Source organism: Bombus pyrosoma, linkage group LG4 (genome assembly GCF_014825855.1).
Source record: "Bombus pyrosoma isolate SC7728 linkage group LG4, ASM1482585v1, whole genome shotgun sequence".
NCBI lineage: Eukaryota > Metazoa > Arthropoda > Insecta > Hymenoptera > Apidae > Bombus > Bombus pyrosoma.
The window spans coordinates 2,835,775-2,861,945 of record NC_057773.1 but is presented as its reverse complement, the minus strand read 5'-3'; the positions used below and the strand labels follow the sequence as shown (position 1 = coordinate 2,861,945).

General features: G+C 34.4%; 3 protein-coding genes across 7 annotated transcripts in view; 2 read left to right on the top strand and 1 right to left on the bottom strand.

Annotated features, from left to right (window-relative positions):
- Positions 1–26,091, bottom strand: part of LOC122566427 — a 132,470-nt gene extending 106,379 nt beyond the window's left edge. Inside the window, exon 1 of one of the 4 annotated variants that reach the window (XM_043723625.1) lies at positions 25,998–26,091. The gene's annotated coding sequence lies outside the window, so the exon portion shown is untranslated. Of the gene's footprint in view, positions 1–9,850; positions 9,870–17,829; positions 18,319–25,997 lie in introns of those variants that run through there. The other 3 variants (XM_043723627.1, XM_043723623.1, XM_043723626.1) reach the window with 3 other exon arrangements.
- LOC122566430 lies at positions 3,616–6,373 on the top strand. 2 transcript variants are annotated; one of them, XM_043723639.1, is made up of 3 exons: positions 3,616–4,495; positions 4,635–4,828; positions 4,921–6,373. In XM_043723639.1, the coding sequence occupies exons 1-3, from the start codon at positions 3,799–3,801 to the stop codon at positions 4,981–4,983; spliced, it is 954 nt and encodes a 317-aa protein (XP_043579574.1). In that variant the 5' UTR covers positions 3,616–3,798; the 3' UTR covers positions 4,984–6,373. The 2 variants fall into 2 exon arrangements, with proteins under 2 accessions (XP_043579574.1, XP_043579573.1); XM_043723638.1 differs by having other exon boundaries at positions 4,918–6,373.
- Positions 24,146–25,708, top strand: LOC122566431 (viral IAP-associated factor homolog). The gene is made up of 5 exons (XM_043723640.1): positions 24,146–24,335; positions 24,565–24,700; positions 24,787–25,015; positions 25,111–25,319; positions 25,415–25,708. The coding sequence occupies exons 1-5, from the start codon at positions 24,333–24,335 to the stop codon at positions 25,561–25,563; spliced, it is 726 nt and encodes a 241-aa protein (XP_043579575.1). The 5' UTR covers positions 24,146–24,332; the 3' UTR covers positions 25,564–25,708.
- Positions 26,092–26,171: the final 80 nt, after the last annotated feature.

The following is a 26,171-nucleotide window of genomic DNA, read 5'->3' as shown; positions in this document are numbered from 1 at the left end:
ATTCATTTCGATAACGTGTCTTATCGGTAATTGATGTTCTTAGGATCATATATGTTGCTATATTATCACAATTGATATATTAAATTTCCAAATTTGCTTTTTGTCGTTTTGAAAGCGAATTAGTTGAAATTAGATGTTGATACAGCAAAGGACAAGCAAATGCGTGACAACTAAATGATTGACATGAAAAGTACTAAGTGATATTGCATTCGGTACGTCATCGTGCACGCAATAATTCAGCATCGCATAGATTCACTTTGCACGAAACAGGTCAAACAGGTGGACTAAGTAGCTTCGAGCGTGCGTGATGATTGAGTAAAGACCGCAATCAAGCTACGATTAAACCTACTTAGTGAAAATGAGCTTATATTCTCATTCTATAAATTGCGAAGCTTGTAAAAACAACAACGAATACAGATTTTTAATACGTTCGCGAGGATTTGGTTATTTAGTTATTTTCAACTTCATTCTACGTTCTTTTGACATAATATTTAATTAAGCCAAGTACTGCATCTTTTAATTAACTGAAGAATACATCAACGTATTTTAGTTCGATTAATGTTATCCTGAGTGCCATTATTAGGTAATATACATTTCATTCTATTGTTCGAAAACGTAGACCAGACTAGCCTGTATCTTCCAGTTGATCATTCACAAAAAAAGAATAGAGCAAGTTTCTAGATACCAGGTTATTCTTCCGCAGTACCATACAATTTTCTGTCTTCTTATACTACTTTCCTTCCTACACGAAAGAGTGAAGAAATAAAAAGTAAAAATAAGATCCAGCAAATTGGACTCAGTCTTTAGAACATTCTTTCCGAGAAAAAAATGCTAGATTTTATTTAAAAATCTACATGATATTGATAAACGTATAATGGTATACTTATAAGTAAGGAAACACGTATATATAAATTCATCTAATTCTATTATAAAATACGTTACATCTCTTTAAATTTTGAAGCACTCTGAGTAGAGATATACTTTCAAATTTTAGTTTCGTGCAAGTAATAATTACCAACTGAGTTAATGTGAATTTGAAATAAGGACTTTCCTTATTTGCACGTTCGCCGTTGTCTATTATCTACAATCAAAAGAAAAAACATGCATCGAATGCTAATACAAAGGCGACGCCCAGTTTTGAATATACAAACACACACAGACAACAAAATTCAGGCTAATTTCAACGCTGACCGTAACGTACTACGCTTTTATAAGCCTGACGATGATAATACGAAAGAATGCTGACGTTCGTGATGATAATACACAGCCTCCTGATTATCGTGCCGTCCGAAGGCTCCGCGAGGTCGCTTGAGTTACGTCGTAATGATGGCCAACCAACGAACCGGTTGTGGCCCTGGCCCTGGCCCTGCCACTGCACTTATTTGGCCCCTAACCCGATCCAACCAGACGAAAGCAAGGAGAAAAAAAAACACGAAGGAACCCACAAAACTGAACCACACACCTGGTCCAAGGATGAAAGTGCGAAACGCGCGAGAGGCCAGGTATCGTGAACACAAGAACGCCAACACGAAATTCGTAATTTACGAAACGACCATGAAAGATTCTGTAATCGCAGACTATGGAGGGAAGGTTCGAGCGTTTTCTGGCGTGAAGCGGAAAGGTGAGAAGGGTCTTCCAAACATCGACGTTGAAATGATTGGTGTTTGATTTCGAAAAGACGAAGTGAAGTTAAAAGGATCTCCCTTGAGGTAAATACGAAGTTGTTACTACATTGCGGACACTTACGCATTTATGGGAAATTTGGGGAAAAAATTCTTTACTTCTATCGTACTTAATAATTGACAAAAAAGGCTGACAAAAACATAGGAAAATTACACGAGAAGATGTAATAAGCACTCGATGATCGAAGTAGGAAAGGTCTAAATGCTATATATTATACTTCAGAGACCTACATAAAACGTACCCTAAGTACGTCTACAAAAAAAGTAATTCGCAAAGTACGGGGTACTTACTTGATAAAAAAAGGCAAAGAGATATTTCTCCTTACGCTGTAGCTACCATAATTTTTATACCAGAAAATAAACATTCCTAACGATATCCTATAATTTACACCTGGTTATAAACATAACGCAAGAAAAGATTAGCATTTACCTAACTCCTTTCTCTCACATATCTTCCGACCTTGAGTTCGACGCATCCTTTCACAAGTCGCGATTCAAGAAGAGCCTGAACATCCCGCGAACTCTCCTTTCCTCGCGAAAATGCATCCATTGTTAACATACAATAGGTGAAACAGTCGAATCGTTCCACTTTCGAAGGAACGATCGTCGGGAATGTTCTTCGCGTACAAATTCGACGACAAATCCATCAGGGCCAAATATTAACCGATATTACGCACATGGCTATTTGCCAACAATGAGAGACAGCATCGACTCTCTTCTCTTCTAAATACATCTCTTGTTGCAATATGCAGTCGAATGCGAGGCTGTATTTTCTCTGTCCCGTTCTGTTCGGCTGTACGATTCTCTTTCTTTCAACGGATAAATGTGTCGGACGAGACATGATTTACTCGTGCAGAACTATTTTCGTCACTGGTTGTCGAGTCGTTACTGGCAGGAGAACGAATCTCCTCCAGTCGCGGTGTCAGGGTCAAGGGTTCCGCCGCGGTATATTCTGCATGATGAACGCTAGAACGCAATGGACAAAGCCGACTCGATGATACACCGATCGATATTTTAACGAAACATACCGAGAAATGAACATTTTAAAGTTAAACGAATTAATTTCATTTTCTAGAAATTGCTCGATTTTAGTTCGTAGCATGCGATAAGCGCTAGACTTTTCAGAAACCACACTTCGATCAATATCGCGACGATATATACCGTGGTACGAATAAGTTAAAAGTCAAACAGACGAATTCGATTTTTTGTAAATTTCCATTTTGAATAATAGTAAAACACGTAGCGTTTTATTATGATCCTGTTACACGAGCATTATACGCTAGCAAGTTAACGGCTGTTAAAAGAGCATAAAATTCTATCTCTCAGATTGTATACCATTCAGCACGCAAGTCAACAGCAAGGAATAATACCTACTCTTATGTATTGAAAGTGAAGCTGGAAAATAAGAAGAAGAAGCTTTCTAAAAACCATGCAACTGAAGAACTATGTTATACGAGGATCATCGCTGACTCTAATTTTCGACCACGTTATACGAATCTTCGTGTAATACGAGTAATTAGAAGAATATTCAAGAAATACATATAATATTACCAGGATAACTGAATAAATTGCGACTATGTGGCAATTTCTGGCCACGAATCTTCGTGTGATACAAGTGGATATAAGAAAACTGAATATACCAGATTCCTGGAAGTCAGTGCGAAAATTTGAATATATCAAAAGTTACAGAATAAACTATACCGCAATTCACAGTGGACACTAAACGTTTAATTTCACCTCAGAAAAAAGGAGCACTTAATAAAATGAGAATATCGCGTGTCAACCAACCTCATGGTCAATCCACAGCAGCTCTCCCATGTTGTCTCTAAATAGTAAATTCCCAAGTGGGAGTGGAGGTGAAAAATATTAAAAACGAGACCTCTATCTACTGTTCTTCCTGTTCTTCAGTGTTAACTCGGCTCGTGAATAGACGCGTACCCGTTGATTTCATCCTCCAAACATCGTGTTAGTTCGAACAACTCGCGAGTGATGAGACTCGAAAAATCCCGCCATTTCTTAACAGGCACGTAATGACGTTGATCAAATTTTAACAAAGCCAAGTTAAGCCTTCAGTTTCAAGCAAGTTTCACGTACAAACGCCGAACGATAGAACAAAATGGAAACACCAAATTTGTCGCATCTTCATAACGTGGAAGTAATTCCTGCTATGACCACGAAATCACCAAGGGGAAGCCCCACGAAAATCAATGTCATCACTCTAAGTATCCCACTATCTGATGCACGACTGATAAATCTGATGTTATTAATTCTGGGAACCAGTCTGAATTTTGTAATTATACTAGCGATCGTTTCTAAATCGTCAACGAGAACATCTCCGAATTTTTACATCATAAGCTTCGCATGTTCAAACATGGTGATATTAATCGAACCACTGGAAGAGGTACTTAAATGGTTCTTCGACATAAACATGAAATTAAACATGGATTACGTGCTGATGATAAGCTTTGATGTTTCTATCATCACATTTTCGGTTTTGATATTCATGTTGTATATTAGTATCTTTCAAGATCACGTCTCTTTTGGACATGTGGTACTAAAGAAAAAAAATGCTATTAAAGGTATTCTGTTGATTTGGTGTTCGTGCATTATTTCACTTGCTATTGGCCTCCATATATATGACTTTTTTGAAGAGGATATGGCGGATATTTACGTGTGTTTCACGTTCATGTTTATCACTATGCCGTTGATCGTATCAATTACTTTAGGCTCTCTGATTATTTACGAATTGTATATATTGAGAAAAATCGAGGGATGGTGGAGAATGAAGGAGCTAAAGCACTATATTATGTTAGGTCAGTAAATTAGGTGTCAGGTTATAATTCTATAAGTCAATATAAAAATTGTGAGAGACGAAAGATTGAAATTACAGTGTCTGATTAATTGTGAACTAATTTTTTTCACATATTTAAAAGTAAAAACAAATCTTTTCAGTGGTTATCGGAGTCGCTTTCCTATTGATACGAACGCCATATCGACTGGCTAGAGCGATCAATTTCTTACTACCTAAGGCATCGTGCTGCACAGACGACAAGAGAGAGGGACTCTACTTCATGGCCAAAACGTACCCCACTATCTTCTCGCTCATCTACATTATATTATCGAATGAATTTCATGAAATCTTTGAGGTTCGTTTCGTTAACATGTTTAGAATTATAATTTATTAAACATCTAAATAAAAATTTGGAATATTTAACAATGTAAATATTTTTAATAGCAGGCGATCCCAAAATGTCGATGCCACAAATCGTCCAGAGAAACCATTCATGAAGTTGTTGCTTAACTAGCAGGAAGGTTATCATTATTATTATTATATCATGGTATTTAATTTGATAAAATTAAATAAATTTCAATACATGAACTTATATCTTTTACCATACTGTACGTATATATTCTCTCTTAATTTGAATAATAGATTCGTAAATAGGAGAGTGTAACGATCTATTTGTCAGAGTGAAGATTAATATAGAAACGTCGTGTTTGATATTTCCACCCGAGCTAAGTAACACTAGCATCAAAAAATTTATTTATAGTACACACAGTGCGTCATTCCTGCGTGAATTACTCAAAAGCTCAAAGCGCTGCTCTCAAACATGAAAGACGTGCTTTGTGTACAAAGTTGGACTTAAAACATACGCCATGAGATTGATACTCATAACACAGTGAGAACAAGAGTACCTCAAAAACTCTTGAATATTAACTTACACCTAGCAAAAACATGCATCATGACCAAATTAAGAAAAGAGCAAGGATCTTATAGGATCTTAAAACGTCTTAGAGCAAACTCGTAGTGACACTTAAGAAATTTGAAGATAATGATGATTCAAAACATTTGAAGCAAATAAAAAAAACTAATTCTTTTAACGAACAATTCCCCAAGCAAGTGTTGTAAGCTTACAAGTGAAATTGAAGATTTCAGCAAATATGAAAAAAGAAATCCTAACGAAACGAATAATAGAATTTTCAAATAATGGAGTCATTACTTTTCTCGTATTAAATCTCATTTATTCAAACAGAATTCGATAAAATTGTTAATCTGTTTCAATATTTAAGGATCCTACACTTTTTTGATTGCATATTTTTCACCTGTAGCCTTCATTGGCAAGGGCTAAAGCTCACATAGTTGAAATTAATGTGTCTTTAATGATCTTTAATTTTGTAATTATATGTGTAAGTTCCTGATTAAAGGAAAATCCGATTAATAAGTTGAAGTAATTGACAAGACAACCATCGATTCCAAGAACATTTTCTACCTACTACGCAAAGGAGCAAGCAAGGGTAGACGAAATTTGCGCTCACGTTCTTCGACAGGACAAGAGAAGCTTTTGTGTCGCAGTCGCAAAGTCGTGAATTCATTGCGCTCTCTGTATGCAAATTCGCTCCCCTTTGGGTGCGTCTGTCGAGTGCATAAGTCGATGGAGAGTTGCACTTACGTGTTCGGCTCGAACGACTACACGCGCTTTGTATCTGCCAGATTGTCGAGAAAAAGACCCGCGAGTACCAACCATAATCTGCTGGTCGCGCGAAATCGTTTCGAACGCTTCGATTGTTAGCCAGTTACGATAGCGACACGTCCAAACTTACACGTTCTGTTCGTTTAAATGAACACGAGCAGACGGTTGAAAGTGTTTCACATTGTACGCTGTATCGAACATTCTGCGTCATTCCTTGTAAATTTGTGAACTTTTAGTGTACAAAATGAGTCACTTGAAATTATATGTCTTCTTGATAAAAGAAAGGTATTTCAAGAAAGATCAAGCAAGTGAAATTTTATTTACACCAAAATGTTTTGGATACTGTTTCACGAAAGTGTACTACTTTTCTGTGTACATGTATACGTATCGCCAGTCAGTAAATTTTCTTGAAATAGGCTAAACGCTTAACTAAAGCAAAATATATAGTTCCATTTATAAATACAAAGATCGCCTTGAAATCATGGAGATATTTCCATGTAAACAAGACTTACGTCCATAATAAAATGTCCTCTTTGAAACAGAACTTTTGTAATTCATGTATCTTTTAACATACTACAGGAATAAAAAAGATGATTGTATGAAAAGATTCTAACGAGACATCGTTTGATATGCACTGTACCGAATACTGCTATTAAACAAATAATAATTTCTAATTTCCAATATGAAAATTTCAAGTAACCTATTTATTACGTACATAATACACTGTAAAATTACTATCGGGAAACGAACTTTAATTACAAAATAAAACCACACTGGGAACAAATTATACAAAATATTAGTTAGGAAGTATTACGATATAAAAATGCATCGTTATTAATCTAATCAAGAGTAATAAAATTTAACCTACATCAAGAAGGACGATCCTGTATCACAAAATGCAAAGGCAACCATTTTATCTTTGCTGAAAAACTGCACGTTTCGTGAAAATCTTAAGCTTTTTCTCGTTCGTTATTCATACCACGCAACAACTCGTGGAGAACACAGCAGACATTCTTGCAACATAACCAGATGCAACTTACTATACTTAAATTCAATTAAGCGGAACGCGGTAAGTGTTTGAGAAAATAGGACATCGTTTGTCAAATCAAGGATAAATCCGATTTCGTAGCCACAGGATTCACCTTCTCACAGTCCCTCGATAATTAGAAATTCCTCTCACATCGCGTTTCCTATTCCAAGCTTTAGTGATTCTGCAGCTATATCGAGACAAGCACTGTCGGTGTTACACGTGTGTACGTGTGCAGTTATGTGTGTAGAAAATACACGATTATCGAACGCGAAAGAAACTACATACCTACGAATGGAGATGCAGCGTACGTGTCGTCGGTACCGAAGAAAAAGAAGACCTCGAAGAAACAGGAAATCAGTGGAGCGGAAAACCATCCTACCAGACGGCACTTCCGGCACGGTTTTTCGGTCAACTTAACGCCCCTTGCTGATCGACATTGATCGTTTGGCGTTGATTATAAGTCTCTCTTACTGGCAATGAAAGTGTAGTTTAATAAAGAATTAATGTACCTAATTTTGAGATTAGGTCGGAATAAGATATTTCAATATTTTGAAAATATGTTCTCTAAATTAATTTTATATTGGATGCTGCGACTTTTGGTCCACGGATAATATTCAAGGCAAATATTTAATATTATCTTATGGAAATTTTGAAGCAGATTAATTTGTAAAACTAATCACTTTGAATTTATCCTTTTTAAATATTCCATTGGAAAACATCCTATAAAATCAAAGAAGAAATAAAACGTGGATACGTAGATGTTTACTACGATAACTCGAGATAAGATAGAAACGAAACGTTAGAATTTAACAAATTTGAACATTTTTTTTAATCAATATTACTTCAAGTGGCACAAATATGTTAAGTATATTCAAAGATAAAAGTTGATAATATTTTTAGAAAACTTCAAAAAAGATGAATACGTAAACTCAGAGATCCGAAAATGCACTCGATGTTATTTTTTGATATTCGATACTCTGCCTTTATACGAAATTAATTTGCAAGGTTAGTCGTATGGAGCTCGTCATTCCAACTCCTCGCTCCATTGGTAAAAATTCCACTAGTCAAAGAAAAGGAACAGAATACAGGCGAGTGTTTATAATGGACGGAATGCCGCGTGCGATGAAAAAATAACGACGAACGAAGCTAGTTGTTTGTCCCTTCAACGTTCAACGATAAACGTGTCTCGAAAGAACAACGTGGTGAAGCTCCGAAATTTATTTCTCAATAACGAATATCAATGTTTCGTCCAATTGTTCAACCAATATCCGCGAATCGCTCGAAATAAAACGAAAATATCAAGTTTCATCTAAATTCCATTGTTCCAAACTTCATATTTATGCAAGAGGGAAAAAATACATACCTATACACCGGTGACGAGAGAAAGATCGTTCTTAAGGAGTTACATTAGTAGCTAATTTCACCGAGTACTGTACGATCTCACAGTTGATATATTTGTGAAGATCCTACAAAGCGCATAATAAGAGAAGACTAGGAAAAGAGTTCTCCATAACGTGAGATACTCGACCTAAAGAAAGTTACACTTTGTAATATAGGTCAGCATTTAACTTTCCCCTGCTGCTCTTCTCATTTACTGGCAGCGTTCAAAATTTTAAATTTGGCTCCGCCAAAATATTTTGAAAGAGTAGACATATCGAATGTTCATTGTGTAGAAAATAAGTGTTATTTATTTAACGTGACAATTTCTGTTGCTAATAATCGTGCAATTTAATTTTTAAGAAAATACTATCAATCTTTTTGCAAGACTTCATTTAAAAAGATATATATATATATATATATATAGATATCATGAAATAAAAAATTTAGGAACTTCTAACGTAGAAAAAAGAATTCTATTTTTTAGCTAATCATAATTACACTAAAAGTGGTACACGGTCACGTTCGTTTTCTCTCGATAAGATCGTGTCAATACTATTTTACGAATACTTCTTTGAAGAAACTATTTCGCTGTAAAATAACTGTAACATTGATATTATTCTATAAAGAAAAAAAAATTGAAATTATCTTGAAGAATTTTTACTGAAGTTGCTATATGGAACAAAGCGATATCACATAGGCGTTCCGACCTCGAGGAACACCATACGAAAGAAGCAATGACGCGTACGTTGCATACTTACGACGCAACCGTGCGGTATCATGAAACAAATGGCATATCGATACGATAGCGCGGTGAGTTAAACGCATCGCGTTAACGTGTGAATGAGATGGTCGAGTCGGTGAAACGCATACGAATAGAAACTTCATTCATGGCCTTCGACGGAAAAAGCATCGCCACCACGTCGATTACAATCGCAAGGAGAGAGCCTCGAGGGGATCGAAACACACGCATCTTTGTCGAACTTTTTTACACCGCGAGAAAGTTGAAAAGTTACACGATACAAAATTCAAACGCTCCGCAATCTCCGTGATCGGAATTCAAACTTATTTTTCCATCCCACGTTTTATTTCCGACAGACGAAAGTATTTCTTCGACGTGGAAACTTTTATTATATGTACGCCACTGATTTTTTCTCCTTGTATCCGTTTCTTTTAACTCGAATACAGTTGTATTGTATTGTAATACAGAAACATTGTGTATTATATAATGATTTGAAAAGAAAAATTCGATTCTGATATCCTGATATTAAGAAAATAATTTGATTTACCTATATCGGAAGATTCTTTTAGCAAAGATCACAGCTTGTATCAAATATGCGGGACACAAATCCACTGTGCACACCTTCGTGCCGTAATTTAACCCACCCTTTGTTTGCATGCTGGCGCAGTTAAACAAGCATGCCTTGATGTATGCAGATCATGAGAAAATATTTTGTCAAGTGCAAGCACCTATCGTCTCTCGAAAAACCGATAAACATTACATATATACAAACTTTCTAAATGAGTACACTCACATAGATTATATAAATTACACTAAAAAAAGAAAAAAAAAATGCATCATTTTCATCGACAAGCTTGATAAAAAAAAGGTTCATTCGATTTAATCATACTACACAAAATAATAATAAATAATTAGCCTGTGGATATGTTCCGACATAAAATGATATTTTCCAATTCTTTCCCAGACGTCTAATTTTCGATTATCGTAAAAATGAGTATAAATTCATCGCCGATATAAACGTTCATAAATGTAAAACACCTTTCATATCTGCAATTTCAATCTACGATTCGTGATTAAATAGCGGAAAATGAAAAGTCAACGCCTATGGGCTCGATTATCTCTTTTACCACATTCAAGGTTCATAGTTCGCTATGTAGAACAGAAGACATCGATTGTCGGATCTCAAAACGAGCGTTTCAGTACCCGGGAAACGCGTTTCCCAAAAAAGTAATGTTTCTGATTGAAACGTTAATTCCTGTTCGAAGCACGAAGGATCGTAAATCGCGGTTGTCTCGCGAAGCGACGAGGAGATCGTGGAATACGAGAACGTTCTGAATTAAATCGTGAAATGGCCGCGCTATGCTAAGCTCTATCGTGAAGAAGTTTAAACGAATCGGATTATCGTCGGTGGAAATCAGCACAAAAAGGTGAATTAGTCTTCTTACAACTTCTTAACTGTGTATATTTGCTTTTATGTAAAACCAGATGAATGAAGTTGATCATATGACCGAATGAAGTTTGTCATGGAACATATATTTGTCACTATCTCTATCTTGGATATTCATGTTGCTGATTGTTGAAGCTTTAGAACAAATTATATTCCGATTTATTTATGTACAAATTTATAACGAATAGCAGCTTTTCATTTATGCTACAGAAAAAATTTGTAGCTTATTGTTAAATAAAAAAGGACTTGTTAACTTGTTCATAGCAAATGCGTTGTTTCTGGTAAGAACGTAGCAATAAAATCAAATAGAGGGAAATTGATCACTAGATAATCAAATTTTCTAATTTACTTAACACAACGAACACTTTTAAGTAATAAATCGACTCCTTGGTCAATTGACAAAATCAATAAAGAATATCACAATTAATAAACAAGAAATTAATATCATTAGTATCCATATTCAACCGCTCTACAACGCGAAACAATTAAAAGTTACTGATTTCTCCAGCAATCGGCGAACAATTAAAAAATCCGTTCACGACAAGCACCAGCACGCAAGTTAATTTTTTACGAAATAACCGGCTTTTACGCGGTGCTTCAATTAAAAACTAGTCACCCTTCTATCGGCGCGTACATAGAGAATAGGGTTGGTGAATGAGATCGAGGAGTATTCTGCTCGGTCGCTCGAAGGCGGTTGAATAATATCGCGTATTAAAATCACTCCAGACCTATCCCACGTGAAGGGTTTCAGAGGTCGTGTCTTCCACAAAGCTCTCGGTGCGACGATCGATGCACTTTCACGACACCCTATATGCAACGGCAGCCGGAGGCGATGCCGCGATGCGTGGGTGGGCGTCTCGCAACGAGGGAGCACAGGCGTCTCGACAAAGTCGGGGTGAACGTCGGTGGAGACCCTGCGCGGATTCTTTGCCCAAAACAATCTCGTCGTTGAGTCAGAGCCCTGTTTGGAAAGTAGAACGGACGGGCCTAGTTACCTCGACTATTTAAACACGACGGTGCGCCGTGGACGCTACGCATAACCCTCTTTGTGTGCCCCATAAGCCGTGCCACCGTGTATTCGACTGTGCTCGTGATTTATACGTTGTTGGGGATTTTATTTGGTCGAGTTTATTGCGAAGGCCTATAGAAAGCTAAAGGTTGAAGACCATAAGTACGTGGTTCATATTTCAAATATCCTGGACTTTCCTTAGTGAAATGTTAATTCCGGGAACTCCTGATTGTAACTTTAACGCTTTACAGAGCCACGTACATAAGGTATGAAAGTTGTGTGAATTTCCCAGAAGCCGAAATGATCAACCTCACTTTCTATAAATTTCGCGATTTCATTGCTCGCATTAATATTCAATTCTTAGAGAACTGACTTACTTCCATAAGACAATTTATTACAACGAGCGTAGCATCGATAATATTAAATTCTGAAATCAATTTTAAAAGTAATATTGGTAATTTTAATAAACAGTATTATAGCATCATAAGGCATACAATTGCCCTTCTCTGGAATTGAACAGTGTATTTTTCAAGGAATTATTTTATGTACTTGTTATCGCGATATTTTATCTTTTATTTATATTATTACATTATTGTCTGTACAACCCGTTTGTAACAACTATTAATTCCAATTCCTCTTATCAAAATCGAAAATGATAATTAGCAGTGATTTATTTTTGTCGAGTAAAAAATCCAGTTATAGAGGGTTAATAATAAGAAATTCGACCTACAAAGAGTGTATTCGTTACCAATGGATACTTGACAGGGATTAAAATCTTCGTTATTGAGGAGATGAACAATAATAATGGATAAAAGAACAGGTTTGGCAGACTGGAGGTTTATAATACCAGCTATACTAACTTTTTTATGGAAGATAAATCTCGCGATAATTATACCGTATGCAAAAGTGCAGAAATAAATCTGCGTTCAAGGCATTTAAGTATGACTATTTTTAACCATGTGCAAACTTCCAACAAGCCACGTAATCTTTTTCACATTTCACGGCGCCAATGTTGCAATAATTTGACTTCGCGTCTCTATTGGTACACCAATGGTCATTTTACCTGTGATCCAACTTGAAATAAATGAGAAATATAATTTTAAATCAAAATAACTTACGATATTAAAATACTCACATAATATTGAATTTAAGATAATCACGATAACATACATATACCTGCGATAAATACATATACTCTGGTAGGCCTACAAAGAAAGGAATTATACGTACAAGTCGTTTAATCTACATCTTAGTACACTTGCTATCGCACAGAACATTCGACTTCTCCCAGAAGAGAATACAAACGTATCGTAATCTGAATCAAAACGTTCTCAAGGAAATTGCAAACCAGCTGTTCGCCATGCTATTTAATAATCAAACGTTAGTCGAGAAGGAATGTCCGCAATAAAATGTACGCTCTATCTCTAATAAGGAGAAATAAGCAACATTTAAGTTATTCATACACTTGAAGAAACGCAATGTACGTTTCCTACTTCGGTTCATTTATAATTAATTTGAACGGAAGTTGAAGAATCACTTCCGTTTTTACATCGTGAGGTATAACCTTAGCATTAAGATGAGCAATTAAATAACAAACGATGAACTCGATAAAAAATCTGTCAACTAATATGTCCCAAGCAGATTACAGAAAACTGTAACCTTATTATACCAGACCCTCTTGCGCAATAACAAGTTTGGTAAATTAGTAAATTAAGAGATTATACACTGTAGGTTATAGACCTTTTTATTATTGTACAATTTTACACCAAGTAGTATAATCAGCCGACTGTAACTTTTACTATTTTTACTACTAGAAGTCCATTTATTATTACTATAACGCAAAATAATTTACCGATACTGAGTCGTAACTTCGGTCTTGTAAAACGCAAATGTTAATTTTGCCACCAACTCCCGCGATATAGTCGTAAATATAGAGAACGACCACGGCATACAAATTGGGGATTGCCAAAAAAATGAGCACGATGTAAAATATGGGTCGCGTGGGTACAGAGCAAAAGGGCAAGAAGCAAAGTCGTGAAAATAGCGAACAAAGGTTGTACAGTCGAAACGGCGAAGATAAAGAGGAGGCAGAGGTCAGAGACAGACGAATAAGAAAAAATGTGACGAGGTAATGGGCAAGACAAAACTATGGTCGCTGTTATTAAAAGGGCAACAATGCGGCAATGAAAATATTGATAGTAGAGTTTGCACAAGGGTCACGCAAAAAGAAAAAAACCTTGAACATTGTGAGTAAAAAGAAGAAGCTAGGATTGTTGGTGGCAAAGCGAGAAAACATGGTCGTCGCAGCGTCGAAATTGAAACCAGAGCACGGAGCAAATAAAGGGTAATGGTGGTGAAAATGATACGCGAGAAACGAGTATTAAAATGATTAATACACCACGGACAAATTTCGAGAGAAACAACACGGAACGAAGCAACGGGATATTCCGAACTGCTACGTGGGAGGACGAAGAGAACGAAAAAGAACTGCGATGAAAAATGGTGTCTGTAAATAGGTTAAAGGTATAGGGCGATGAGAAAGTTTTTTCGTGTCTTGTATCTTAAGGAGTATTCAACAGGGCCGATCAATTTATTGTGTTATATCATGGGACGTTTCATAAGTAACGTTGCATTGATATATGTAACTTCGAAACGTGTCAATTTTATCGTATTTTTTTAATGAATATTGTGTACTATCTATCACCTTTTGAAACTACGTTCGTTAATATTAATCATTTCTGTATTAATGCTACTTGTAATTTTCCTAATTTTGATTGAAGTCCTAAAACCAAATTAAAATCCAAGTGACGTACTGAAGTTTAAAACTGCTTCGTTCTAAGAAATGAAGAATGCAACTTACTGTGTTCTTGTAATCTCTGATTATTTTATCGAATATTGAGATAGAATAACGATTAGCGAAATTATTTTATCTTCTATAATATATATAAAACCGAGAATTTTTATATTGAAGTATTTATATCATTATATTAATGTATTTAAAGCATTTTTTATCGTAAATTTCAAAGTTTAATCTTGATTTCGGATCATATTCGACTTTTTACTAACAGATAAAGAATAAATGGATACATGAAATACGATTATAAAGCTTGAAACGAGCACAAATATTAAAATATATTTTCCACAGAAATTTTTTCCACGATGAATTTTTCAACTTCGTATTAAATAAACAATATTTCGATTAATTTCCGTTTCATAAATTGGAAAACTTTCTTGATATGTTAAACGGCTGCAAATCTGTATCTCAGAGAAATATTGTTTTTATTTCTTTCAAAAGTGCGCTCTATAACTACCGAGAATTTCGAATGCGTATTTTCTTTTGAATTTCTATTCCTTTGTGTCCAATAAATATTATTTAACGTTACTGTCAATGGAATGTAATCTACCATATGACATTTACATTTTTCTTGTTTGATAGAAAAATCTCGCTTGAACTACGATTTTGGAATTTAAAAGTTTGCATATTGCCGATTTTCGTTTGCTTTAAGATAAGTAACCTGCATTATTATCGATATGATTCATACACATATAAACGTGTGCGTCAGGGAATGTATAAACAGATGCATCGTATGCAGATAGAGAACGTTTTTCCCTTTCGCGTTTTGTATGCACGTGCAACAGAAAAAATGCAGTGTCGAACATGGCAAATGATTCATTGTTCTCGCAAAGAGACAATAACGTGTGGGTCTTTCGGATCTTGTAGCTGACGAAATTCGTCGTTTAACAATGGAGTGGAAAAATTGAAGAACACTCGCGCCCAGGGAGATGATTAACGTTAATCTCTTTCCTTTTTAGAAGCATTCTCCTTCTACTTCGCATAATTGACACGAGTATTTGTTAAGCGTGGCTGCTTAATCATACGTTCGAGATACAATATCTTAAATAAATTTACTTCCACGTTCTTTGTTTACGATAAAAAAATTTGCAAATATACTTGGGATTATTTTATTACTATTTACATTAAGTTTAGCATTATTTATGTTGTATTAAGTTGATTCCTTATTATCGTATCAATTGAATTCCAAAGAAAAAATGAAGTTGGGCTTGAATTCCTAACAAATACAAAAGTTTTCATACACTGCTCAACGGTAATTTAATAATTATTCTCTAGAAGGGCGTTCGGATATCGAATTGTCATTGAATCGATAAAGACTGTATACGGGTAACGAACAAATTGATCAATGACAAACGAAGTTAATCGGCCTGTTAATTGCAGCGCGCGGACCAATGGTATTCTCTCCACTAGATATATAAATTCATTACCAGTATGTATTTGTATTTGACGAACTTCGTCAAAGATTAATTGCACGCGCGTGTATCGACACATGAATCGACAAAATAATATGTACATACTTTGGAATAATTTAGTTGTAAATTTACGATATCTCAATCTAGAACGACGAAACAGTCGTATGGTATAATTACATACACCTATTCTCAAAAGATCAAATAATAAACAATACGTATATAACAGAAGACGATACCTATAAAATGCATGATCAATTAAACGATTTTATCATAAATTTTCAAGCCTTAATGATAGTACGTTTCAATGTTTAAAAGCAGATTTTACAGATTCTTCTCTTAACTCTTTCGAAATAACTCTCACAGAGGCTATTTTCCTGCCATTTACTAAAACTAAAAGATTTATTGAAATATACATATAATAATATAATATAATATACGTATAATCCTATTAAATATATAATTTTACTGAATTATGCATTCCCTTTCTTTTACAAATCTGAATGTATATATATTATAATCCACACTATCATATCGTTGCTTCCAATACAATCACAATATGTTGTCCATTGTTTCAAAAAAGAGGAGACTGTGTGTGCGCGTATTAAAGTTTAATTTTACCCAAGTTTCTTCAAATCTCCTTTATAGCGTCTTTTCCCACAATCTTTCGTAATCAATGAAAACGATCAATATCAAATAATAATCATCTTATCCATAAACCAACGACTCAATTTTACATAACAGCAAATGCAAAGCGAATAAAAAAATTGATAGTACTAGACGTGGTGCTGCAAAGTTCAGTGACCTATCCGACAAACAAATGATGCTGATAGCGTAATGTCAAGACTACTATCTCTTCGAAAGTCGTAAAAAGTGAGATGTCAATTGCCGCTGAACAAGAGGCGCAATAAACGAACGACACGAAGGTACCTTGGCGAAAGTGCAAGGTTAAATCGAATAAGATCGTCCCGCTGCACCAAATACTAGACGCAATTACGCGTCGCTTGTACGACACGCTTTCTTTACTGCAAAGATGTCAGTGCCACGTACCGTAACGAAGGCCGTTTGTCAACGAGGAATACTCGCGCAATTTACAAACTGTTTGTGATGTAATCCCTCGAATGTTGTTCAGATCTTAATCAATGACAAGAAATTGTACGTAATTTGATAATAAGTTCTTGTGGAACTTTTTAACAGGTTATACAGTGATTTAATATTCTATCATATATTATATGATATATTATATGAAATATATCATTATTCGAAACGTCGTATTATTTAAAAAAAAGTTAAAGTGTTAATTATCATTTTTCCACATTTTGATGACATAAATTTGCATAATGCGTAATATCATTGTTATTGTCCGATGATTTGAAATTTTAATATTTTTACATATTTTAGATTACATATCCTACGTGTTTATTTATTTTATTATATACGACACATGAAAATGCATAGAATATTTTAATCATAAAAGGTTTCATAAACTATACGTAGGAGAGACAAAAAAGAAGCTAGCTCAATCTGGTTGATTGATTTTAATGTCACTAAGATAGTTGGAAATGGGGCAATTTGTATAATTCGAAGATATCTCCTAAAAATACACGAAAAATATATAAAACAATCAAAGGTTTAATATCGTAATAGGTGACACCTTCGAAATATTTAATATGCTGCAAAAATACATATTTATTGCTACAAATAGATAAAAAGACAGTTTTAGTAACGTGTAATTAATTAATTACTAAATATATGGTCTATCTATATCAATTATCTAAAATGAGTCAAATTAGATAGTACAAAATACCTTTACACACAATGCAGCTTGAATCCAGCAAAATTCTTTCAAATCTCCTCTTCCAACACACACCTCAGTGTTTATTAACGTCAAACGTAGTCTGTATACAATCACAACGCGAATTAGATACTAACACGCGACACACGACTATTATCCACAATTTAGTAAACTCAACCTTGAAAAAGACGGTTCAGCTAAATTCTTCTAATAAGGAAGTCGTGTGTATGTAAAAAAAAAACACGTTCGTCTTGTCATCCGACAACGAATGACAGTCACGCGGTCTGTTCTTGAAAAAAAGGGACGAAGAGAAGCAGAAGGTAAACACACGCGTTCTTACGGAATTGACGATCGACTGTTGACAGTCGCAAAGTCGAGTCACATAAAAAACGATCGACTGGTTGGTCCCCGTGGAATGGTCGCGTCAATTTTTCAGCGATAAGAGAAAAGACACGGACCTGCGGTCACAGTGGAAAGTCACGAGGGCCACGAGGCACAGAGTCAGTCACGGCTCGGCAGTCGGCGTACACTGCAAGCCGAACGTCGCCGCCACGCGACTCCGAACTCGAAAGCAGAGCCGCGCAAGATGGTCGACGCTGAACCAACTCTTTCATTGGCTGTTCGCGGCGCTCAGGTATACGCGCGCCTGTTATCGTGCGGCGAAACACGCTGTGCCGTACTCGAAACCTACTGATAACAAACCGTGCGACTATTTTACATTCAAACCTCAAAAAAATGGAAATTCGTTCGGTAGAATTGTTCAAGGATTCTTAGCGTTTTGTACAGTGGCTCGTAAAAGCATTCGGATATTTGTAGAAATCTTTTATGGATATATTACGTGTGATTTTTAATTTTCTAAACCATTTATTTTCTTCAATATATATATCTTTATTTTTGTAGATCATTTTATATGTTATAATGCTATTTTTAAATTGATTTAATTTTTTAGATTTTACGCACGAAACATTTGTTTTTTTTTTAGATCTCGGTGAAGTATCGTTAAAAATCGAAAATTTCATATGTTACGACTTATAAATGTAGAAATATTGTTCGTTAAATTTATTTTAGAACTTGCTATTGTTTATATTATCTCTTTATGACAAATGAAGTCACAGGAGTAACCGGTTTTTTGAAAATCGATCGTTAATCATATATCCGAAGGATTAAATTAGAAGATGGAATTAATTAATTTGGATTTTGAGAAACTCGTATATGTATAATGATTCAATTTAAATTTGGTATTTTTACAATTCAGAAGTCGATGAACGTTGGATGAATTCAAACGTAAGATACGTGCGATTGCAACCAGTGATATAATACAAATAGTTCATTGTTCTAATAAAGAATCGTATCGCAGTCTTACTTGACTTGAATAATTTAGATCTAAGATACGAATAATTGCAATCAATAATACAATAAAAACATCATTCATTTCCTAAGAATGAGTCATATAGCAAAGAATCCATAAGAAATTGTATCTGTACTAAGGAATTCTTACCGAGCTTTCATAATGTAAGTGAGGTATTGTTCGGACAAATACGAGTGGTACTGTAATTATGATGACGCTCTATACGCAGTTGAGAAAACAGAAGATTTTTAGAAGAACTGACCTTTTTGTCAGATTTTAGAATTTAATTTTTACATTGTAACATTTTACCTCTGATTGACAAGGTTGTTATTCAACCAGATACAGATGTTCTACTTTGACGTGCTGCTTTCCAAACAGGGGGGAAAACTGGATTCTATAATTAAATTCCTGTCCGCCTTTCAATCAAGTTATATTTTTGTTCCAAAAAATGAAAGTCAGTTCCTCTGACATCAGAGAACACGAGATATAATTACAAACTTCGTAAATTTTTTAATTCTATTCTTCCCCCGCAATGAAAAATGTAATATGTGTAAACGTTCGCGTAACACTAAAAATCTATAATTGGAAAATCACAGGAAAAAATGGAAAATACTCAAATAAATGTCTAATAATCTTTCGATGTAATAGGAATAGACAAATCGTTAATATCACATTTATCTTAATTGCCCTCCTACATCGACTAAAACATTCATAATTAAAATCCAATTAGTCTTCGAATCGAAGCCAATCGGCGGCAGAGTGAAAATTACATTTTCATTTGGAAAGGGGAGCAATTAACGATCTCGCGAATAGAGTTATCCCTAGATTAGTCGACCCTGCAAGGAATGCAACTAACTGCAAATTTCCGGTGGGCTACATTCTAGGTAAAATGAACGTACATATGTATGTACAAGCGAATAACATTTTATCAGACCTTCGTTTTCCAATTCCCTATCGTTACCTTCGTTTAACGCCTCTACTGAGGATCCTATCGCACACATAAGCCTCCACAAGGTCATTGCATGCCTCCCTTTCCCTTCCGTAGCATTGTGGTGCTATACGCGTGATTATGCAAATTCTCTTGCCCGGACGAGCAAACAAGGAAACGCTTAGGTACACGCGTCTTCGATACTTTAGTAAGATTTTGGATTTCCACATTGGTTTTCTGCATGGGTGAAATATTTGACTGGATGTATTAAAAATTTAATCTTCTTTTACGGTTTTAAATGTTCGTACTTTTAATGAAGATATCGCGAACTTGAATAATTACAAATTGATAGCAAAAATTGGCGTTAAGTTAACACAAAATTTTACTTGCAATCTTTCCAGTCAATTTACATCACTGAATTCTAGCAATCTACGTACATACTTAAATTTTACGCATACTTCCAGACAATTCTCATAACTGTAACAATATGTCTACCAATATGTCTAGCGCAGAGCGCTAAATACAACTAAATATAATTTAACAATTACCGAATTGTATAAAGAATAGCATTAGATAGTGAGAAACTGCGAAAATGTTAGTTGCCACGTCTTCCAAGGATACGAATAATTTTTCTCTCCTAATAGTGAGGAAATTTTGCATTCGTTAGCGGTCGTTTTCTGCCAGAGTTATGCGAGGATCATTAAACAAATTGCAAAAAGACCAACGATCCAGGATACGCGAGTTTACGAACGGCAGTGCGTGCGTGCCGCACACCGTGATTTGTAAATACAAGCACATCCTGCGCTCATGCTATCGTTCTACGTGCGTTCACATTTCGCGGTTACTACCCGTGTTCGAACGAACCTAACCAGGAGGCTGTAAATATATCAGCTGTTATCGTTAAACGTCTCCGAGAAGTAAGTTTCGTGTGTATTTGTTACAAGCCAAATCACTTTCATATCGGCTGATGAAAATTTACATTGTACAGTGGCGTGAATTGATGAAAGGAACGAATCTACATAATTAGTTACGATTTCTGATACATTGCATTGGATATGCAAATTAGATCAGTGATCTGTTCTTAGCTAATTGAACTGTCATTAAATTTCTTGTTTGCGTCAGAACCCGACTGCGATCTTGTATTTTATTCGTATCACGAATCGCAGTTGCGTTAACCGTTTTAAAATTTTCCTTCCACTTGCTTTCAAGGTTTTCACATATGGTAATAATTCCCTTGGCGTTCTTATATATAAATAGTATAATGATAAGAGAAATATAATTTTATGTTACACATAGATATTCCTGATGCCAAACGCCAACGAAAGTATAAGCTGCTCATTACGTGTGCTCATGAATTTAACTTGTAGCGAGCAATTGGCATTTTCAACACGCCTCGAGAATTGGCAAGCTCGATCTTCGCTTCGTGATTCAAGGAAAGAAGGTCTGGGGAGCATCGATACCTAACCACAAAAAGGGTATCGACATAACGAAGGAGCTGACCACGAGATTGTGGTACATGGACGGATGACCCATGATCAGACAATAGATGCATTGCATTTACGTATTTACGTACGACGTTCGGAAAGTGAATAATACGATAATAGAACCAATTCCAATGGACGAATACAGATAAAAGGTTACGAATTATTTTGGGGAAAACCATTTTGAATAAAAAATTGATAAAAAATGAATAAAATATTATCGATACAGACTGATAATAATGATTTATTATTGGCATATTGGCAACACGAAAATTATTTCTTATATCGATGAAAAATGGAAGAGAGAAGGAGAATATTTATAACTTTTCTCTTTTCGAAACGAAACTTTTTGTTTCGAAAAGTTTCATTGTGAAAGCGTAAGAAATGCTTAGATTGGGAACGATTAATAAATATTAGAAATCACATGACTGACATTTTTGTGTTTAAATAGTGGAAATATGGAAATACCGATGAAATGATAGTCGCATCCCATTAAATCACATCATTGCTGACATTTTATTTGTGACAATCTGCTCTAGCGCCAACGTGATACATAAGCGCACATGAATGACATTCCATTGAATCGAGCTGCACACGCCTAAATACAGGGTTAAGTTCTAATCTAGCACGCAACCGGAAACACGAGTGCTTTGCCAAACAATGCTTTCGAAAAAAAAGAGCATAACAATGGAAAACAATAACGACAGACGGTGCGTGCAATATACATTCACGCAAGGGAAGCTTTGGTCAGTATTTCCCTGCTGTTGTTCTCATTGTGTCAATTTCCTAGATACATCTTTCGGAGAATTTAATTTTTGCATGAATATTTCAGCTCGTCTTCAAATCCTTTCATCTCGTATAAAAATATGAAATTCGAATCTCAATTGGAGGAGAATTTTTTGTATTGTTCTAAGAATAGCTAGCTGATGAAATTCACATTTAAATTTAATTAAAAGAATACTAAATTTAATTATAATTTAACGTAGTACTACATTTAGTCATTCGGTATAATATACCTAAAAGATTGTAGAAAAAAGATTATAATTCGATAAGACAATTTCGTAGAAATATATACTTAACAAGTTTTAAAATAGATAAGTTAAAAGATAAATTGATATATTTTCAATCACAAGATAGTTATCTATGTACCAAGATCGTTACACGACTTAGCGCTTTTGATCAGAAAATATTTTTAATTAAAATGATCTCAATCGCTTGAATTATAAATGGAATTTGCCCACCATATTTACTAATTTTCTTTATGCCGTTGTTATAACAAGATAAAGAAACACGTGTTCACTTTCAACCATCAGTAATCGCGGGTATACCATACAAATACATATTTTCTGTAATTTACTCGCCACCGTTGAGGAAACGCATTTCTTTTATGCGATCCAACAACAAAGACCGTTCCATACAAAGGTATGCACGCGACGTGAAAGCACCGTGAAAACGGATTGAATGTTTCGCGGTGTTACATGTGCGTTAAGCTTTATACGCCGTGCGTATATATATACTCAAAGGAAAATTAATCCGCGTTCTTTCTCCGGTGGCAAGCAAGATTGCAACTTTCTTCCTTTTTCTCTTTTTCTTCCCCATGCTCGTGAAATTCGACGCGACTTTGAATATTAAACAGAGGCTCGATGAAGTCGAGAATTCGCAAACAGCGCGCGCGCTCGTTTAATCAGAATATTATATGCAAATTTTATTGATTGTAAACCTTACGCAACTTATTATATACCTCTCCTTGAAACAAAACAAAAAGCAATCAAGATGATATGTTTACGCGGCATTGCCTGTTCTTCGTTTTCGTTCATTTGAAATTTAAATGAGACTGGTTTTGTTAGTAACTCCTCGAAATTTTGGTGTAAAAAACGTGAACAAATAATATAAAAAAGGGGAGGAAAAAGAAAAAGATGTAAACAAGAAATGATCTAATCTGCATAAATCTAAGTGTAAGCGTACAGTTTGATACTAACGTTGTACCGTTACAGAAATTATCATTCCATATGCCTATAAATATTATCGAGGTGATGTCCCAAACTGGTTTTAGGTATTTGGTGCGGGATACAAAACATGGCCGTGGACCAGCACAGCTGCACGATCAACCGGTTTCTCTGATTACAGTCGACAGAATGTACAGTCATCGAATATAGGCGTAAATACGTAATAAGTATTGTATTCCATATAAGTGTTAATTGCATCAAAATGATATATCGAGTATACCACCATTTGCTATTTATTATTAAAGACAAAAGTGTATACATTTTTTACTATGGCAATTTTCTTTCCCTATTATTTCACTATTTTACATTATTGTATTTCATTCATAGCAGAATAAAATATATAGGTTCTTAGATTTGTCTAAAAATTAATTTATGGATTGCGCTAATAAAAAACTGAAAATTTAGATAAATAAAATGAATAAATTAAGTTACATTAAATTTAAAATATGTTTTGGAACTTTAACATGCCACCAGGAGCGCCACTGACTAATTGCATGGTTTTTAAATAGAATGAGATTCGAATGTGAATGCGTCATTGATGATACCATAAATGCACGTAAGTCAAGAATAAGAGTACAGTTGCGTAGCGTATCTCATTGTAGGGAAACGTGATCAGCTGTTGATCACAAGTATTCTAACATTAGAAGCGAAATCCATTACTTAACGATATTAACTCTATCAACCCGACAATTTGCATAGCGCAAATTAATTCTTTTGCACACGAAATAATATTTTGAAAAGAATCTTACATCATGGTAAGCATAGAAAAACTTTTTTAAATAGAGGTTATGTCATTTTGAACATTTCTGGTTCCTAATAAGGGGTGCCATATATTGCAGATCAAAAATTAAAATAAATAATTAAATAAACTTGTAATGATCGAAATGCAATAAAGCATAAGATAAAATATAAAAGATTTTCATATTATTTTTCAATATAAATATATAAACTAGTTAACTAGTTAACCTAAATTTATTAACACAGCAAGATCCAAATGAAGACACAGAGTGGAATGACATTCTCAGAAGAAAAGGGATTATACCAGAGAAAGAGAAAGAAGTTACGGAAGATCAAATCGTTGACATTGTGGAAAATACTATAAATGAGAAAACCGGACGTAGTAATTGAATATTTATTTTATTTGTCTTATGTCGATACAATTCCAAACTAAAATTTATTAATCTAGATATTTCTTATTTCTTATAGCTGCCAATGATTTAGAAAATAAGACGCTAGATGAATTGGATGAACTAGAGGACGAAGAAGATGAAAGAGTTCTATTGGAATATCGAAGAAAGAGAATAGCAGAAATGAAAGAGTTAGCTAGCAAATCTAAATATGGTGAAGTTAAGGAAATATCAGCAAAAGATTATGTTCAAGAAATAAATAAAGCAGGAGATGATGTTTGGGTTATACTTCATTTATATAAAGCTGGGTATATATAATACACTTCTATTCATAGATATTACATATCAAAATTCTTAATAGAGATATTAAGAGAATCTTATCTCTTTACAATTTTTGTTTTAGCATTCCCCTCTGCTCACTAATAAATCAGTATTTAACTAACTTAGCAAAAAAATTTCCTGCAACAAAATTTTTGAAAAGTATTTCTACTACTTGCATTCCCAACTGGCCTGATAGCAATCTTCCTACAATTTTTATCTACCACAATGGAAATATGATAAAACAAATTATTGGTCCAATGGAATTAAGAGGCATGAAATTAACTGAAGCAGGCATGTACAATTGGAAATTTAATGAAATATCTATTTTAGTAATTTGTCTCGGTTCTATTGGTATTCATATAAATTTATTATATGTGTTATTATAGAACTGGAATGGATGTTAGGACAAGCAGAAGCTGTACCAACGAAAATTACCAAAGATCCCAAACCAAAAGTCAGGGATGTCTTATTTTCTGTATTAAGGCATGAAAGTAATGACGAATATGGTGATGTTGCTGATAGTAACGATTGGTAATCCTATTTATATTAGGTATTCACAGAAGCTGATCTACTGTTTGAATACTATTATTAAGCATGAAATATTTTATTTATTTCAATATCACAAATATTTTATCACACACAACTCATCTTTAGTTACTTTTGAAATTTTATTATTATAAATAATCTTATTGTCACAATAAAATATTTTATTATCACATTATCAACTTAAAAATTATAATTTCTACCATCTTTCTACACCTTTATCACATTACACTTTTATAAAATAATCATTATTGTAATATTGTAGAATATAAGACACAATCTACCTCCAAACGAAAAATTGCAAATTTAACCTTGTTTGCATTTTGAAGATTTGAAGAAGATTCTCAACAAAGTAACATAATTCTACATTATCCAAATTTCTCTTTTAAATAATACATATATAATTATGTATTTAATTTAACTTACAAGAATATATGGTGTGTGCCATTGTCGATACAATCTGCATTTCACTTCATGATCATTGTTGTTTCGAACTTCGATGCCTTTGTATTTTTAATTTCTTGATGAATTTCGATAAATCTATATCAAAGATATAAAAAAATAATAAATCAAAAGATACGAAGACTTAAAAATTAATAG

Coding starts and splice junctions, on each gene's coding strand:
- LOC122566430 (XM_043723638.1), top strand. CDS start 3,799: ATGGAAACACCAAATTTGTCGCATCTTCATAACGTGGAAGTAATTCCT. Junction 4,496..4,634: donor AAAGCACTATATTATGTTAG/GTCAGTAAATTA, acceptor AAATCTTTTCAG/TGGTTATCGGAGTCGCTTTC. Junction 4,829..4,917: donor AATTTCATGAAATCTTTGAG/GTTCGTTTCGTT, acceptor TATTTTTAATAG/CAGGCGATCCCAAAATGTCG.
- LOC122566431 (XM_043723640.1), top strand. Junction 24,701..24,786: donor AAATGAGAAAACCGGACGTA/GTAATTGAATAT, acceptor TATTTCTTATAG/CTGCCAATGATTTAGAAAAT. Junction 25,320..25,414: donor CATGAAATTAACTGAAGCAG/GCATGTACAATT, acceptor GTGTTATTATAG/AACTGGAATGGATGTTAGGA.